At 46.9% G+C, this 16,043-nt stretch overlaps 1 protein-coding gene across 6 annotated transcripts in view; it reads right to left on the reverse strand.

The window, feature by feature from the left end:
- Positions 1-16,043, reverse strand: part of ABLIM2 (actin binding LIM protein family member 2) — a 337,722-nt gene that overhangs the window by 80,083 nt on the left and 241,596 nt on the right. For all 6 annotated transcript variants that reach the window (XM_033950058.1, XM_033950066.1, XM_033950046.1 and 3 more), the window contains one exon: positions 1,398-1,452. In XM_033950058.1, the coding sequence (XP_033805949.1) occupies positions 1,398-1,452 (55 nt within the window). The remainder of the gene's footprint in view (positions 1-1,397; positions 1,453-16,043) is intronic.

Consider the following 16,043-nt stretch of genomic DNA (forward strand, 5'->3'; position numbering starts at 1 on the left):
CCCCATCATCGGACCACCGTCCCCTTTACCACCCCATCCCTGCCATCCCCTTCACTGCCCCGTCCCCGCAGCATCCAACCTTCCCTCTCACCACCTCACCGCCTTTCAGCGGCCCGATAATCTCCCTCCCTCCCCCTTACCTGCAGTTGCATGTGTGTGGGCGGAAGCTTCTCCTCTGACGCAACTGCACACACATGCGACTGCAGGCAGGAAGGCTTTGCCGGCTTCAGTAAGTTTCTTTACTAAAGCGCCACAAAGGTAAGGGGTAGGGAGGTAGATAGATTTGGCCATAGGGAGGGAGGTGGCCGCGCACAATAGGTGACCGCGCGCCTTCCCTCCCTTAACTGCAGGGACAAGGCCATTCACCGCTCCACGGGGCGGTGGATGGCCTTGTCCTTGTGCCCGCAGTGAGCACTTTTTCTCCCCCAACGTTTCGGAGGGTTACCTGCGGCTAGCCATGGGTAACTGCCACCGTGTCATTCTCTAATTAGTACACTACAGTCAAAGCAAAAGAAAACCAACAAAATCTGCAGTACAGGTGCACAAGAAAACAAAACTGCAGGAAATTGTACAGGGTACAGGAGTTTTAATCAAAACACATAAAAATACATAAAATAATATCCAAAGTTCTGGTCCTAATATTCGTATGGACTGGACCCGACACGGTCCGTGTTTCGAAGAAACACTCCTTCTTCAGGGGTCCCAATTGTTGGTGCGTAGAATATGAGAAAAACAGATTGGATATCATACAGGATATCTTCACGCCTGTTCATTTTAGATTTTGTTTATTTTATCCAATCTGGTTTTCTCATATTCTACACACCAACAATTGGGACCCCTGAAGACCATGTCGGGTCCAGTCCACACGAATATTTTGATTAAAACTCCTGTACAATTTCCTGCAGTTTTGTTTTGTTTTCTTGTTGTACACTACAGTCACCCATCTACTTATTTCAGTTATTGCCGCAGAAGATGCAAGTCTCACCATCAAAAGTATCAGAATTTATCCCTTATGGCAGGGGTTCTCAACTAGGAGAATAAATATGCATGAGACAGATTTGCATACACTACCTACACTGTATGCAGATTTATCTCATGCATATTCACCGTGTGTATCCTGAAAATCTGACTTGCTAGCTGTGTCCTGAGGACTAAGTTAAGAACCCCTATCTTGCAGCTATTGAAGGTCACAAGATCTTATTACTGCATGACTCAGCAAAACTCAGAAATAAATTTTATGGTCATTGAAGAGTTCCAGCACCGAGATTAAGGCAGGTAGATAAAAGGGAACATCTCTGAAATATATGCATCCACAAAACCCATAGCATTGCCATTTTTAGCTGCCTCTTCAGTCTAAGAAAGCCACTCTCCCTGACTCAAATCATCTCTCATTGTACCTCTCATCCCCCAGCTGGAATCCTGGTCTGTTTCATAAGTACCAAAATTGGCAGCCTGAAACGGAAGAAGAACCACAATTAAAAAACAATTTTAGGTGAATGTACTTATTACAAAAGGAAGGCTATGCTTTATGCACATTTAAGATAGAAATAGAAGCAGATTTTAGGTTAATGTGTTTGACCAATTTAGAATTCCATATAGATGCACAGCCAGCCAAGTAAAATACTGTATGCTAGGTATATGCCACAGACTTTGGACAGAGGGAGATCCCTTTGCCTGTCCTGCTTCCATTTTATGGATAGAAGGGTAGGAAAATGGATACCCCGGCTAGCCCTCCATCCTTATTTGGACAGAAGGGAGAAAGGAGATTCTTGGGCATCCCCACTGGAACCACATGGCACTGGTAAGGTCTGCAGCATATTCCCTTCATCTGCTTCCTTCTAGGCTCTTACCTGCATTAATCATCTTGGTCCATTCTTCTAGTAATAAGAAAATAATTTTTGAACCCATTTACTCAGATTCTGTTCTAGAACACTAGCGTAAACTGATATTGGTGCACCTTACATTTATGTAACTGCTGTTGTATCAGCCACAGGCTTGGCATACCTGTGGTCACAAGAATGTGAAAGGGATACACCGACTCGTACATTACAGTAGACTGTATGTTACATGTGTACGTGGGAGCCCTGACCATTCCCAACCCATGTATACGCTCCCTTCCAGTTACATACTATAGGCCTGATTCTGTACAGTGTGACAAAAGTTGCACAAGCAAATCTGTACGCATTGCCAATTTGTACATGCAACTTAATTGTTTAACAAGCTAATCAGCACCAATAACTGGCAATTAACAAGTAATAACTAATTAGAATTTACAAACACAACTTTCTAAGCATATTCTATAAAGTGGTGTGTGTAAATTCTAGTTTCACGGATTTCATATGTAGCTCTAGTTGACTAATTAGTATTTGATTTGATTGCTTTACATATTAATTTACCTTTATGTTTTTGAATAAAACCTTTATCAATAAAACTTGATTAAACTAAAAAAAAAAGGGTGCATGGCCAAAAGAGCAACAAGGGGGGGGAGTTCCTAAAAGTTATTATCTATTAAACCTTTAGGAATGTAGCAAAAAAGTACAAAGGTCCGTAATGAACAGGGATTTGTCTTTATTGACCCAATATGAGCCATGTTTCTGCACCAGTTTACAAAAAAAAAAATAAAAAATATATATATATATATATATATATAATCTATTAAATTATGCATAATTATATATATATATAATATAATATATACATATATATAAAATATCATAATTTAATATATATGCATAATTTATAAATATGCATAATTTATAAATATGCATAAAAATAAATATGCATAATTTAATAAAAATATATATATTATATAGATATTATATAGATATAGATAATATATATATATATAAAATTTTATTTTATTTTTTATAAACTGGTGCAGAAACACGGCTCATATTGGGTCAATAAAGACAAGTCCTTGTTCATTAAGGACCTTTGCACATTTTTTGCTACATTTCTAAAGGTTAGGCATAATGTTATAGAATATACCCAATAATTTAGGCACAGCTATTTAGGCCTGGTTTTCACTGGCCTAAATGGATGCGCCTAAATATTAGTCACATGGGCGAGTGCTAAATGTGATCTATATTTCTCTGAAGCTGTCTTATTCCCCTAACTCAAAGCAGATGAGTATTTTTTTAAAAGTAATGCAAATAGCACTCTGTGAGAACAGCTAGAGGTGTGGTGACCTTGGATTGATATGCTTTAGTGTATGTGTATTTTTATGTTTTTAAGTATGTAATCTTGGAAACCGCTGAGATTTTTGGCAGTAAAGAAACTTTTTTAATAAATAAATAAACTGCACCTATCTTTGGAGGCATAAGAACTTAAGAACATAAGAATAGCCTTACTGGGTCAGACCAATGGTCCATATAGCCAAGTAGCCTGGCCAATCCAGGTCACTAGTACCTGGCAAAACCCCCAAAAGTAGCAATATTCCATCCTACCGATCTAGGACAAGCAGTGGCTCCCCCCCCCCCCATGTCTATTTCAATAACAGACTATGGACTTTTCCTCCAGAAAATTATCCAAACCTTTCTTAAAACCAGCTATGTTAACTATTCTCACCACAAACTCTGGCAATGCGTTCTACAGCTTAATTATTCTCTGAGTGAAAAAATATTTCCTCCTATTGGTTTTAAAAGTATTTCCCTATAACTTTGAGTGTACACTAGTCATTGTAATCTTTGACGGAATAAAAAAAATCGATCCAATTGTACCTGTTCTATATCACTCAGGATTCCGTAGACTTCAATCATATCTCCCTTCAGCCGTCTCATTTCCAATCTGATGAGCCATAACTTTTTAATCTTTCCTCTAAAGTGAGGAGTTCCATTCCCTTTATCATCTTGGTTGCTCTTCTTTGAACCTTTTCTAGTTCTGCTATCTTTCTTGAGATAAAGCGACCAGAATTGAGTGCAATACTCCAGGTCAGGTCGCACTATGGCATGATACAAAGGCATTCTAACATTCTTAATCTTGTTAAGCATCCCTTTTTTTAAAATAATTCCTAGCATGTTGTTTGCTTTTTTGACTGCCCCTGCACATTGGGTCACAGGTTTCATTGTACTGTCTACAATGACACCCAGATCTTTTTCTCGGGTGCTAACCCCCGAGATGGACCCTAGCATCCGGTAACTATGATTTGGATTACTCTTCCCAATGTGCATCACTTTGCATTTGTCCACTTTAAATTTCATGTGCCATTTGGATGCCCCGTCTTCCAATTTTCTAAGGTCTGCCTGCAATTTTTCACAATCTGCATGCGTTTTAGTGCCATCTGAAAATTTAATCACCTCGCTCATTGTTCCAATTTCAAGATCATTTTATAGAATTGCGCTAAGCATTGTCCTTTTCAGCACCAATTTTTTAGGTATCATACTGTACATAGAATATGTCCCTATGCCACTTACACGCACCATTACATAACAGCATTTACTCATCCTGCTGACGCTTTTGTAGGGAAGTATATGCTTACACGTGACACTGTTCTACATATTTATGTGCTCCAGTGGCATGTAAATATGGACACTGTTACAAAATTGCCCTTAATGTGCATCCTTTTACCCAGGGGCAGCAGAATGCCTTGCTGATTGGGGGAAAGGTCCCAAGCTTCACTCCGTCATCCCTAGATCCCACCTCAACTTCTCACTTTACATTTACACTTGGTCATTCTTATATACATTTTTATGTAATTCATAGACAGTATAATTATTCTCTCAAATGGGTAAAGAACAGATGAAGAAGGTTTTACAAAACAGCATACAAAAATATATCTATATAAATTCTGGTATCATGTCAGTGATAGTACCTCCATTGCCAGACACTGTGTGAAGTAACTGGACATTCAAAAAAACCTTGTCATACCATACCATATCTAATCTAATCTAATCTAGTCTTCGATTTATATACCGCGCCATCTCCCGACGGAGCTCGACTCGGTTTATAAGTAATTAAAGACCAGCAAAAAAAGCAAACAAGACCATAGGAGAAAATAAGTGTTGTGGGGCAATCAATTCGTTTAATCTTTAGGTAAACTGTTCCAAGTATTGTGTAAATAAGGTTTTTAGGATTTTATGAAATTATTGTTACTGACCTATCAATCTGACAGATTCAGGAAACCCATTCCATATTTCTACCAATTTATAAGCGAAAGATTGACTGAGTTTCCTGGCCAATTTAATTCCTCTGAAGGAAGGGAACAGTAGTTTATATCTCTGTGTATTCCATATCAGCACCAAATCCAAGAACTCAAACTGCGTCAACCCTACCTATGAAAACTCAGCACTTTAAATATTCTGGAACACAAATGACCTCCAGTTGGAAAAACAGAATACTATTAATACTACTATTTATCATTTCCATAGCACTACTTGATGTACAGAGTGCTATATACGAGTATTAAATACATGAAGAAAAAATGAACTTGAACTTGCTAAACAAATACTTTTATTCTGTGTTCACAGAACAAAAGTCTGGAGGACTTTGGTTGGCTGACAAAGGTATATATGAGAATGAAGTAGATATCACACCGTTCACAGAATAAAGTATTTATGAACAACTGGGAAAACTAAAAGTGGATGTAGCCATGGGACCGGAAGAGACCCATCCTAGGATACTGAGGAAGCTCAGAAGATCTTGTGGGGCTTCTCACAGATTTGTTTAATAAATCATTAGAGACAGGAGAGGCTCCATGGGATTGGAGAAACATAAATCCTCTTTTACTAAGCTGCAGTACAGGTTTCTACCATGGCCTGGGGCGCTAAATGCTCCAACGCTCATAGGAATGCTATGAGTGTCAGAGCATTTAGCGCTCCGGACTGCTGAAGAAACCTCCATCTTGGCTTAGTAAAAGGAAGGGGATAGAAACATGATGACAGATGAGAGCCAATACGGTCCCTCTTCACAAAAGTGGTAACAGAGAAAAAGTCGGAAACTACAGGCTGGTAAGTTTCAGAGTAGCCCGAGACCCCGTGTCGATGGGCGTAGAATAACACGGGGCTGGCTGGCCTGCGTGTTGCCCATCGGCCGGGGCGGTAGGAGGGGCGGTGATAGTGGAGGGGCGGTCGGATTGGAGGGGGTTAGTGCAGGGGATTCAAAGGGATTGGCAGAAACGGGAGCGCGCGGTGGGGGGGGGGGCGAGTGACCTGATAAAAGGGGAAGGTGTGGAGGACTCAACCGTCGTGGGTCCTCCTGAGACGAATTTCACGTGGCGTTGCGTTCCGGGCCCCCTTTTTCTGGCTGGTGTGATGGCGGACCGATCGGCGGTGGCGAGGGAGCGGGAGCGCGACGAGGCCGAAATTTCGTTTCGGGCGGGAGACTCGCTGGTGGAGGACCCGGCGGAGCAGGTGGGTGTCGTGGGCGAGCAAGACCGGAGCAGGCCGAAGCGACACTCTAAATCTGCTGCGCTTTCGGTGATCGCTTCGGCTTGCTCGGCGGGCGTGGGGAGTGGGCGGGCTTCTGGGTCAGAGAGGCCGGAGCGCGTTGCGACGGCGAAGGGGGCTGGGCCCAAAAAGTGCTTGGGGAAGACGAAGTCGGGCAGGCAGGCGTCTGCTCGGCCTGTGGACCGCAGCGGGGCGGCTCCTGGCTTTGCTCAGGAGTCGGTGGAGGAGGCACACGGTGCAGGGCCAGCCCCTTCCACAGGGTTGGTGCAGCCGGGGTTGCTGGGAGCAGCTTCTGCGCCTAGTGCAGAAATATTGCATGCTACACCAGGGTTGGGGGCGGATAGGTTATCCCAGGGGGACCGGGGACAGTCTCAACCCTCTCCTCAGCCTTCTGCTAGTTGGGGGTCTGGTGGTTGGGGTGGGGGTCACATGGGTCCTTGGGGGTCTCCCTATGGCATGATTCCTTGGTGTTCCGGGCAGCAGGGTTGGGGTTCAGGTGTTTTCCCCCCGTCCTGGGGGGGTGGTGTGAATCCTGGTTGGTTGGGTGGCTCCTTACCTTTTGGTGTGGGAGGTCCTGGTTGGGGTATGCCGGGGGGTGGCGTTCCGGGCTCTGTTTCTGGCTGTGGTTTCTTTTCGCAGAGTCCATCAATGGTTCCGGAACACCAGTGGAGTGCGGCGGGAGCTGCTCCGGGTCCCGTTCTTGGCAGCATGGATGGCGTCCCTGATCGACAGCGTGGCGTGGGAGCATCGGTGTCGTCAGCGTCGGAGGCGGCGGCTGTTGACGGAGGCGTCGCTGGTCCCGTGTCGGGAGTGGTGGTTGCTGGCCGTGGCGTCACTGTGGAGGAGCAACGTCCGGTGGCGTCTGCTGAGGCTGCTGCTAGTGGCCTCTCCTTGGCTGAGGCTGGACCTTCCACGTCAGGTACTGTTGCGCCTGCTGGGGATTCTGGGGTAAAACCCGGGGGTAGGAAGGGTAAGGGGAAGCGGCGGCGCAGAAGGGATTCGTCCTCTTCGAGCCGGTCTTCCTCTTCGTCCTCGTCTTCCTCATCGGCGTCTTCTTCCCCTCGGGCTGGGCCGGTTAAGGAGGGTGGTCCGGTGGGAACGGGGGGAGGGGTGCACCAAGGGGATGGTAGAGGGGTGCCTGCGTTGGTTGCTTTGACGGAATTATGGGAGCGAGTACCGCGCGATTTACGGCGCAAGATTCGGCGCCGTGACTGTATCGACATTTTTCGTCTCCTGGAAGGCAGGGCACATCGGCGTAGTAGGAAAAAATCTAAACGAGCGGGGAGTGCAGTTAAACCTTTGCCAGTCCCGCGGTCCATCCTTAACTGGATACGGGCCTTCATGCGGCTGGCCAGTGTTTGGGGGAGGTACCGTCCCGAGGATTATGGTTTATTGTTAGCGTACGCCGAGTCGGTGCTTGATGCGTATCAGCGATTTGGTGGCTGGACGTGGTTGAACTACGACGAGGCTTTCAGGGATAAGATGGAAGAGAACACGCATATGTCGTGGGGCACGCAGGATGTTAATCTGTGGCTCACCCATATGTCCTCAAAAGCTGTGGGGCCCCCTTTGGGTGTGGGTCGTGCGTCGGCAGTTACTCCGGGCGGTGGGCGGCCCTTTCGGCCCGGGATGGGAGGGGGGAGTGGCGGAGGGGGACTCAGTGATGTGTGTTGGAGATTCAACAAATCTAGCTGTTCCTTCACAGACTGTAGATTTCGACATGCGTGCTCGCACTGTGGGCTGCCGCATCCCCTCCTTAAGTGCCCTAAGAAGCCAGCGGGGGGTCCTCCGGGGGTTGGCAAGTAGAGGTGGGTCGAGTAGGGGTGGGTCGAGTGCGGTACCTACTCCGGTTCTGGTTAGCATGTTGCTCCCTTGGCTTCGCGGTTATAGGCCGGTTCGTGTTGCTCTTATTTTGGAGCGGGGGTTTTCTGTGGGCTTTGAGATTCCATTTCGGGGGGAGTTGTTGGGGGTTCGGGCGCGTAATTCATCCTCGGTTACTCATTTGAGTGATGTGGTCCATCGCAAATTGGAGGAGGAATTGCGGCTGGGCCGGATTGCGGGTCCTTTTCGGGAGCGGCCTTTTCCGGTTATGATGGTGTCTCCTCTGGCGGTGATTCCTAAAAAAGAACCCGGTAAGTTCCGGCTCATCCACAATTTATCCCGGCCTGTCGGGTCTTCTGTGAACGATGGGATTCCGAGGGATCTTTGCACGGTTCGTTATTCCTCCGTTGATTGTGCCTTGAGGCTCATTCTTAAGGCGGGCCGCGGTGCTTTGTTAGCCAAGGTGGATATTGAATCTGCTTTCCGCCTTTTGCCAGTTCATCCGCAGTCTTATCCGTTGTTAGGTTTTCGCTTTGACGGTGCTTATTTCTACGATCGTTGCTTGCCTATGGGATGTTCTATCTCGTGTTCTTATTTTGAGATGTTCAGCTCCTTCCTCCACTGGGTGGTGGTTCAGCGGGCTGGGTTGGATGCGGTCGTTCACTATCTCGATGATTTTCTGTTCATTGGACCGGCAGATTCAGATGACTGTTCGCGTCTGAAGGGTGCCTTTGAGTCCATGGCTGCGGAGTTTGGGATACCTTTGGCGCAGGACAAGTCTGAGGGTCCGGTGTCGTCTTTGGTGTTCCTAGGAATTGAGTTGGATACTGAGAATTTGGTAACTCGTCTTCCGGTAGGCAAAGTCAGACAGCTGCTCGGTCTGATCGAGCGGGTTTTGTCGGCGCGTAAATCTACTTTGCAGGTAGTTCAGTCCTTGATAGGCTCTCTTAATTTTGCCTGTCGGGTTTTGCCCATGGGGCGGGCCTTTTCACGTAGATTAGCGGCTTCCACGGCGGGGGTAAAAGATAAGAGGCATTTTTTGCGGCTGTCGGCGGGAGTCCGAGCGGATCTGCGTATGTGGGCTTGTTTTTTACGCGATTTTAATGGCTACTTACCTATGCAGGCACCCGAGGTGTCTAACTGCGACTTAGAGCTGTTCTCGGATGCGGCTGGTGGTGTTGGCTTTGGACTGTACTGTCAGGGGGCGTGGTGCGCGGAGCGCTGGCCACAAGCTTGGGTGGAGAGGGGTATTACGAGAAATATTACACTCCTGGAATTGTTTCCTTTCATTGTGGCCTGTGACTTATGGGCGGATAGATTGCGGGATAGGAGGGTAGTGTTCTGGTGCGATAACCTGGGAGTGGTGGAGGTGGTTAATAGACAGGTGGCGCGTTGTCTAGCGGTGAATGGGTTGGTGCGGGCCTTGGTTTTACGTTGCCTGCGTCTTAATTTGTTCCTTAGAGCACGACATGTCCCTGGCTTGCACAATGGCATTGCTGACGCTCTTTCTCGTTTCCATTTCTCGCAGTTTCGTCGGCTGGCGCCCGGGGCTCACGAAGAAGGTGCTTCGATGCCGGCGCATTTGTGGAGCCTGGTCGAGAAGGAGTGTGGGACATGCTCCGCCTGTCGGTAGCGCCGGCTACTTGGTCTCATTATTTAGCGGGATTCCGTTTGGTGGCTACTTTTCTGTTCAGCAGGGGCTGGGCACCTGGGGATGTGGCCGAATCCTTGCTAGAGGATTTCGTGTTGGATTCCTACAGGTCCCAGTTGTCTCGGCGGGTGGTTCAAGGGCGTTTGGCCGGGTTTGCCTTTTTCTGTCGGGCGTTGGGTTGGTCCTGTCCTGCTTCGGGTTTCCTGGTCCGTCGCCTGCTTCGAGCTTTGGGGAGAGTGGTGCCTTGCAGACCGGATACTCGTTTACCTATTCGGCATGCCCTGTTGGTACGGTTGTTGGCAGTCTTGCCGGATTTGGCCCACTCTCCTTACGAAGCTAGCATGTTCCGGGCGACATTTTCCCTTGCTTTCTTCGGTGCGTTGAGAGTGGGGGAGTTGTTGGTGAGTGCAGCTGACAGGGCCAGGGGGCGCGGTTTGTGTGTGCAACATGTGCGGTTAGGTGACAGCAGGGTGGAGATTCATGTGGTTAGCTCCAAGACAGATCAGGCGGGACGCGGTCAATGGTTGGTTCTCCATGGGATTGAGGGTTGTATTTCTTGCCCGGTGTCTTGTTTGCGAGAGTTTTTGTTGATGCGGACGGTGGAGTCCCCGATTTTGTTCGTTCATGCGGATGGGGCGCCTCTGTCCCGGTTTCAGTTTCTGGCGGTCTTGCGCCTAGCGCTAGCCCGTTGCGGGGAGGATCCTAGTCGCTATGGCACGCATTCTTTTCGGATAGGTGCGGCCACTAGTGCTAGTGCGGCTGGGATGCCGGAAGCCGGTATCCGGCAGTTGGGGCGTTGGGCCTCAGGTGCCTTTCGTTCTTACATTAGACCGGCTGAGTTGGGCAGAGGGCGGGGGGGGAGAAGGGAGAATTTGTAATTTGGGGATTGTTCAGTGGTATTGGGGGTGGAGTCCTAGCTTTTGGTCTGTTGAATTTTGTTGTTTGCTTTGCAGATGCCGAGCGGAAAAGTACGGCGGTGTGGATCATTGGCCATTCCTTCATCCACTGGGCCGGCGAGAGGGCCTTGTTGCGCCCGGGAGGACGACATCTTGGGCTGGGACATTTGGGCATCCGGGTATCCTGGTGGGGGCAACGGGGTATGCGGTGGCATCAGCTTTTGCCGTTTTTGTCGCGTTTGCGGTCCTGTCCTCGTCGTCCGGACGTGATGATCCTCCATTTAGGGGGTAATGATGTTGATACATTGCCGGCTAGGCAGTTGCTCAACATCATTAAGGATGACTTGCGGGTTCTTTTTGACTGGTTCCCGAGTACGCGGGTTGTTTGGTCGGATGTTATTCCGCGGCCTCGGTGTTTGGCGTCTCGACGCTGGACGCGAGGTTTGGCCAAATTTAATCGGCAGATAGGCAAGTGGGTTGTGTCCAGGGGAGGTCAGCAGATTTTGCACGGGTGGGTTGAGGTCGGTTGTGCGGGGCTCTTTCATAAGGATAAGGTGCATTTGTCTGATGTGGGGTGGGACTTGCTGTTAGATGACTTTGCAGTGTGTTGCGAGAGTGTGCTGGGTTTATGTTAGCCGTAGCTTGGTTTCTTGGGGGGTGGCCTGTGGGATCACAGGCCTGTGGCGGATCTCCCGAGCTACTGGGTCATTGGGGCTCATCCGGTGATGAGCGGTGGGCCGGCGGGGTGCCGTGCCTGGTGGGTCAGGTGACCTGACAATGGGGCATGAGGGCCATGCCACCCCTCTGACCCTTGCTGTGGTGGCAGGGTCGAGGGCACTAAAGTTTATGGGTAGCTCGGGAGGAGCTCTGGGAGTTTAGGTGAACTCATGTTATAATGTTATAATGTTATTATGTATATTGGAAATTATATTATGCTAATTGTTATGATTAATAAATTGAGCTGCGGTTAATTACCAACAAGTGTTGTCTGAGTGTTATTGGAGTAATACATGGGGTATGGGGGAAAGGGGGGGGGGAATCAAGGAGTTGGGTTATAGGGCAACTGCGGACATGTCCAGATCCCGCTGTTAAGAGTAGCCCGAGACCCCGTGTCGATGGGCGTAGAATAACACGGGGCTGGCTGGCCTGCGTGTTGCCCATCGGCCGGGGCGGTAGGAGGGGCGGTGATAGTGGAGGGGCGGTCGGATTGGAGGGGGTTAGTGCAGGGGATTCAAAGGGATTGGCAGAAACGGGAGCGCGCGGTGGGGGGGGGGGGGCGAGTGACCTGATAAAAGGGGAAGGTGTGGAGGACTCAACCGTCGTGGGTCCTCCTGAGACGAATTTCCCTCCCACCCACCCCATATATTTTTCAGATAGTGGCGAGTAGCTCGGGGGCGGATCTCCCGAGCTACTGGGTCATTGGGGCTCATCCGGTGATGAGCGGTGGGCCGGCGGGGTGCCGTGCCTGGTGGGTCAGGTGACCTGACAATGGGGCATGAGGGCCATGCCACCCCTCTGACCCTTGCTGTGGTGGCAGGGTCGAGGGCACTAAAGTTTATGGGTAGCTCGGGAGGAGCTCTGGGAGTTTAGGTGAACTCATGTTATAATGTTATAATGTTATTATGTATATTGGAAATTATATTATGCTAATTGTTATGATTAATAAATTGAGCTGCGGTTAATTACCAACAAGTGTTGTCTGAGTGTTATTGGAGTAATACATGGGGTATGGGGGAAAGGGGGGGGGGGGGAATCAAGGAGTTGGGTTATAGGGCAACTGCGGACATGTCCAGATCCCGCTGTTAATTTCAGTGATTGGAAAAATAATGGAAGCTCTGCTGAAGGAAAGAATAGTGAACTACCTGGAATCAAACGTGTTACAAGATCCAAGACAATATGGTTTCACCAAGAGGAAACTGTGCCAAATGAATTGGACTGATTTCTTTGACTGGGTGACGAGAATTGGACAGAGGATGTGTGCTAGATGTAGTCTACCTGGATTTTAGCAAGGCCTTTGACACAGTTCCTCATCAACAAACTTAGCAGACTACAGATGACAGAAAGTGGTGGTAAATTACATTACATTACATTAGTGATTTCTATTCCTCCATTACCTTGTGGTTCAAGGAGGATTACATAAGAGTTGTCATGAAGTTACAAGATATATAGGCGGATTACATAAGAATTGTCGTGAAATTAGGTAATACATGTTGGGTAATTTGAACATTTTAGATTTGATAAGGAGTTGACAGTATAGTAGGTGGAGCTTGGGATGGATCTGGTCGTGTTAAATAGGTTTTATGTATTTTTTGAAGAGTAGAGTTTTAGTTTCTTTTTTGAAGGTTTTGTAATCTGTGATCGAAGACAGCAGATTGGTGAGTTGTCTGTCTAGTTTTGCTACTCTGGTGGCCATTAGGTTGTCATATAGTTTTCTTCGTTTGACATTTTTGGTTGGCGGATGTGTGACTAGTGAGTGGGTTCTCCTGTGTCTGGTAAATGGAACGTCCTCAGAGGAAAAAAAGGTAAGTAGTGGCATGCCTCATAAATCAGTACGGTGAACCATTCTGTTCAATATGCAGTAACTGTGAGTGATATTTCTGAAGGATTAGAAGGAAAAGTGTGTCTTTTTGCAGATGACATAAAGATTTGCAACACAGTGAACATGCCAGAGGGAACAGAAAACATGAGGAGATCTATGAATGTTAGAAAAATAGTCTAATGTTTGGCAATTAAAATTTAATGCAAAGAAGTGTAAAGTAAAAATCCAAAGGAGTAATCCAAGTGAGGAATAAATCCAAGTAGGGAGTAAAAATGCAAAGGAGCTTTATGTGCTAGGGAGTGAGAAGCTGATATGCTTGGACCTTGGGGTGATAGTGTCTGAGGATCTCAAGGATGCGAAACAATGTGACAAAGTGGCAGCCTTAGCCAGAACAATGCTGGGCTGCATTGAGAGAGGAATCGCAAGCAGAAAAAGGGAGGCGTACAAGTTGTGACTTATACAAGTTGTTGGAGAGGCCCCACCTGGAATACTGTGTTCAGTTTTAGAGACCATATCTTACTAAGGATGTAAGAAGACTTGAAGTAGTCCAGAAAAAGGCAATGAAAATGATAATGAGATTGTAAAGGCTTAGGAGAAATGTTAGGAAATCATTTTTCATGGATGCCTGGAAACAAAAACTGTGACGTAGTTAAAAAATGTGTTGGATAAACACAAAGGATAGAATTGGAACAAACCTGGACAGATTAACAGCTATAACTTTATTAAAAATAAAAAAAACTAGGGGTGTGGGATAAAGAGAGGAGGAGTACAAATGAGTAGAGGAACTGCGGGAAAAAGGTGAAGGTAGCTCAGAGCAAACAGAAGAAGTTAGAGATACATCTGCAGGGTGAGTTGATAACACGTCTATTTCATAAGACAGCTGAAAGTGCAGACAGTGAAGTAAAAATCCCCAAAAACCAGCAGAAAGAGAGAGGAAAGGGCCCACCAGGTAAGATCTCATACTTGCTAAGTATTTGATAAAGGCAACCTAGACATCTCTTTGCCTTTTTAATGCAGGCTCATAAAATGGCTGCCTGTAGTGTAGAAAGGCTCTCAGACAATTTACTCTTGTTTCCAACAATCTGTAAATATGTGCATATATGCTCTACCAAAGTATCTTTATATTTAATAAAATGTTCACATATATCGCAAATCACCCCTGTCTCATCTAGACTACACCCCTGGAACCATCTAACCAAGCAGACATATACTCAAACAGGTAACTTTATAACTGTTAGTTTCTGTATTTTAAAACATATTTTATACACAGAAAATGCTTAATAGATTTACTCCCACCGAGAAAGACAGATATGCAGGGTGCAGATAACTGCTGTTTGTTTTGGTTCCCACTATGGTGGAGGGGGGCCCAAATGAGAATGAAGTGTTAGTTAAATAAGTTCTGTGTGTATTAATAACTCCTAAATGTCACAGAGATAACAGGAGAAATTCACAGGAAATTGCTGGAGGAACAAGCCCGGTAGCAATTCTCAAAATGCACAGGCTCATCTTTCTATCTGTTTGTAGGTAGATAAGTAAACCCATTCCCTTAAAACTAGTGATATGGGGAAGCTGTTGTAGCCTCCTGCTCTGACAGAGGTGTGTTAATTTCAAAAGTTACTAAACTACAGATGCATTATGACAGGTCTTTGCCCCCTCTCTCCCTTTAACACCTGGTAGAGAGATTGGTGTTTGCCTAGCGAGTCCTCTCTGTGGGGCTGATGCAGAAAGTTGCCGAATACTCAGCTGCGTGGATAATGCGAGTTATATGCCAATGAGCAATGTAGGGAGGGACTGAAGGCGGGTTTACCTCGGCAGGGCATACATGGCCCGCACATTGCATATGCAGCCATTAAGTATGCCGTGCCAGTGCACAAAACAAAAACGTGGCCAAATTTGCATAGTCATCGTATATATTTTTCCACCAGGTCCAAGGCAGGCATAGCCTGACCTGACCTTTCTACAATTTAATTTTATGCAGCAGCAACCTCTCCCTGCCTCTACCTGAAATTCGGGCAACCTTCTTGTCTGGCCCCAGTATATTAGGCACCCACCTTTAGGACATTCCCCACAATTCCTCCTCCCCCCAACATAAAAAATAAATCAAATTTCCTGGTGTCTACTGGCACTATTCCCTCCCACCCCCATCTTACCTTCTGACCTGCCTTGAAAAAAAAATAGTCCCAGGTATCCCTTCAACTCTTTTGGGAGGATGGGTTAAAAAATTGAATGAATGAATGGTGAGTGCTCCTCACCAAACTCCCTCTCTCTCTAAAGCCCCATCTCCCTTGCCCTGTACCTTACATGAGGCAGAAGCAAAGCTTATTAGCTCCTCAAAGAACCATCAACTACAAAATGGTGATGTGACATTCTGCATATAAAGGCTTCCTGGCCCTACCTGAATCATCATAGAATCTTCTGCTTGGGGTAGGGTGCCACCATTTTGCAGATGATAGCACCCAGAGGCAGCAGCGAATGGCCTTCACTTCTGCCTCATGTAAGGTACAGAGCTGGGAGAGCTTTGGTAAGGGGAGGGGAGCACCCATAAGCCACCAGGACATTTTTTTTTATTTGAGTCAAGATGGCAGGTAGGAGAAGGAAGTGCCACTAAACACCAGGGATCTGGTTCAGGCTTGGGATGGGCAGGTTGGGAAGAGGGATGTTGTGGATGCCACTAGACACCAAGGATTATTTGAGAGTTGAGTCAGGATGGGATAGGAGGGGGAAAATGCTACAGCATGCTTGCTTGCAGCTTT

The sequence above is a fragment of the Geotrypetes seraphini genome, chromosome 1, assembly GCF_902459505.1.
Source record: "Geotrypetes seraphini chromosome 1, aGeoSer1.1, whole genome shotgun sequence".
Lineage (NCBI taxonomy): Eukaryota > Metazoa > Chordata > Amphibia > Gymnophiona > Dermophiidae > Geotrypetes > Geotrypetes seraphini.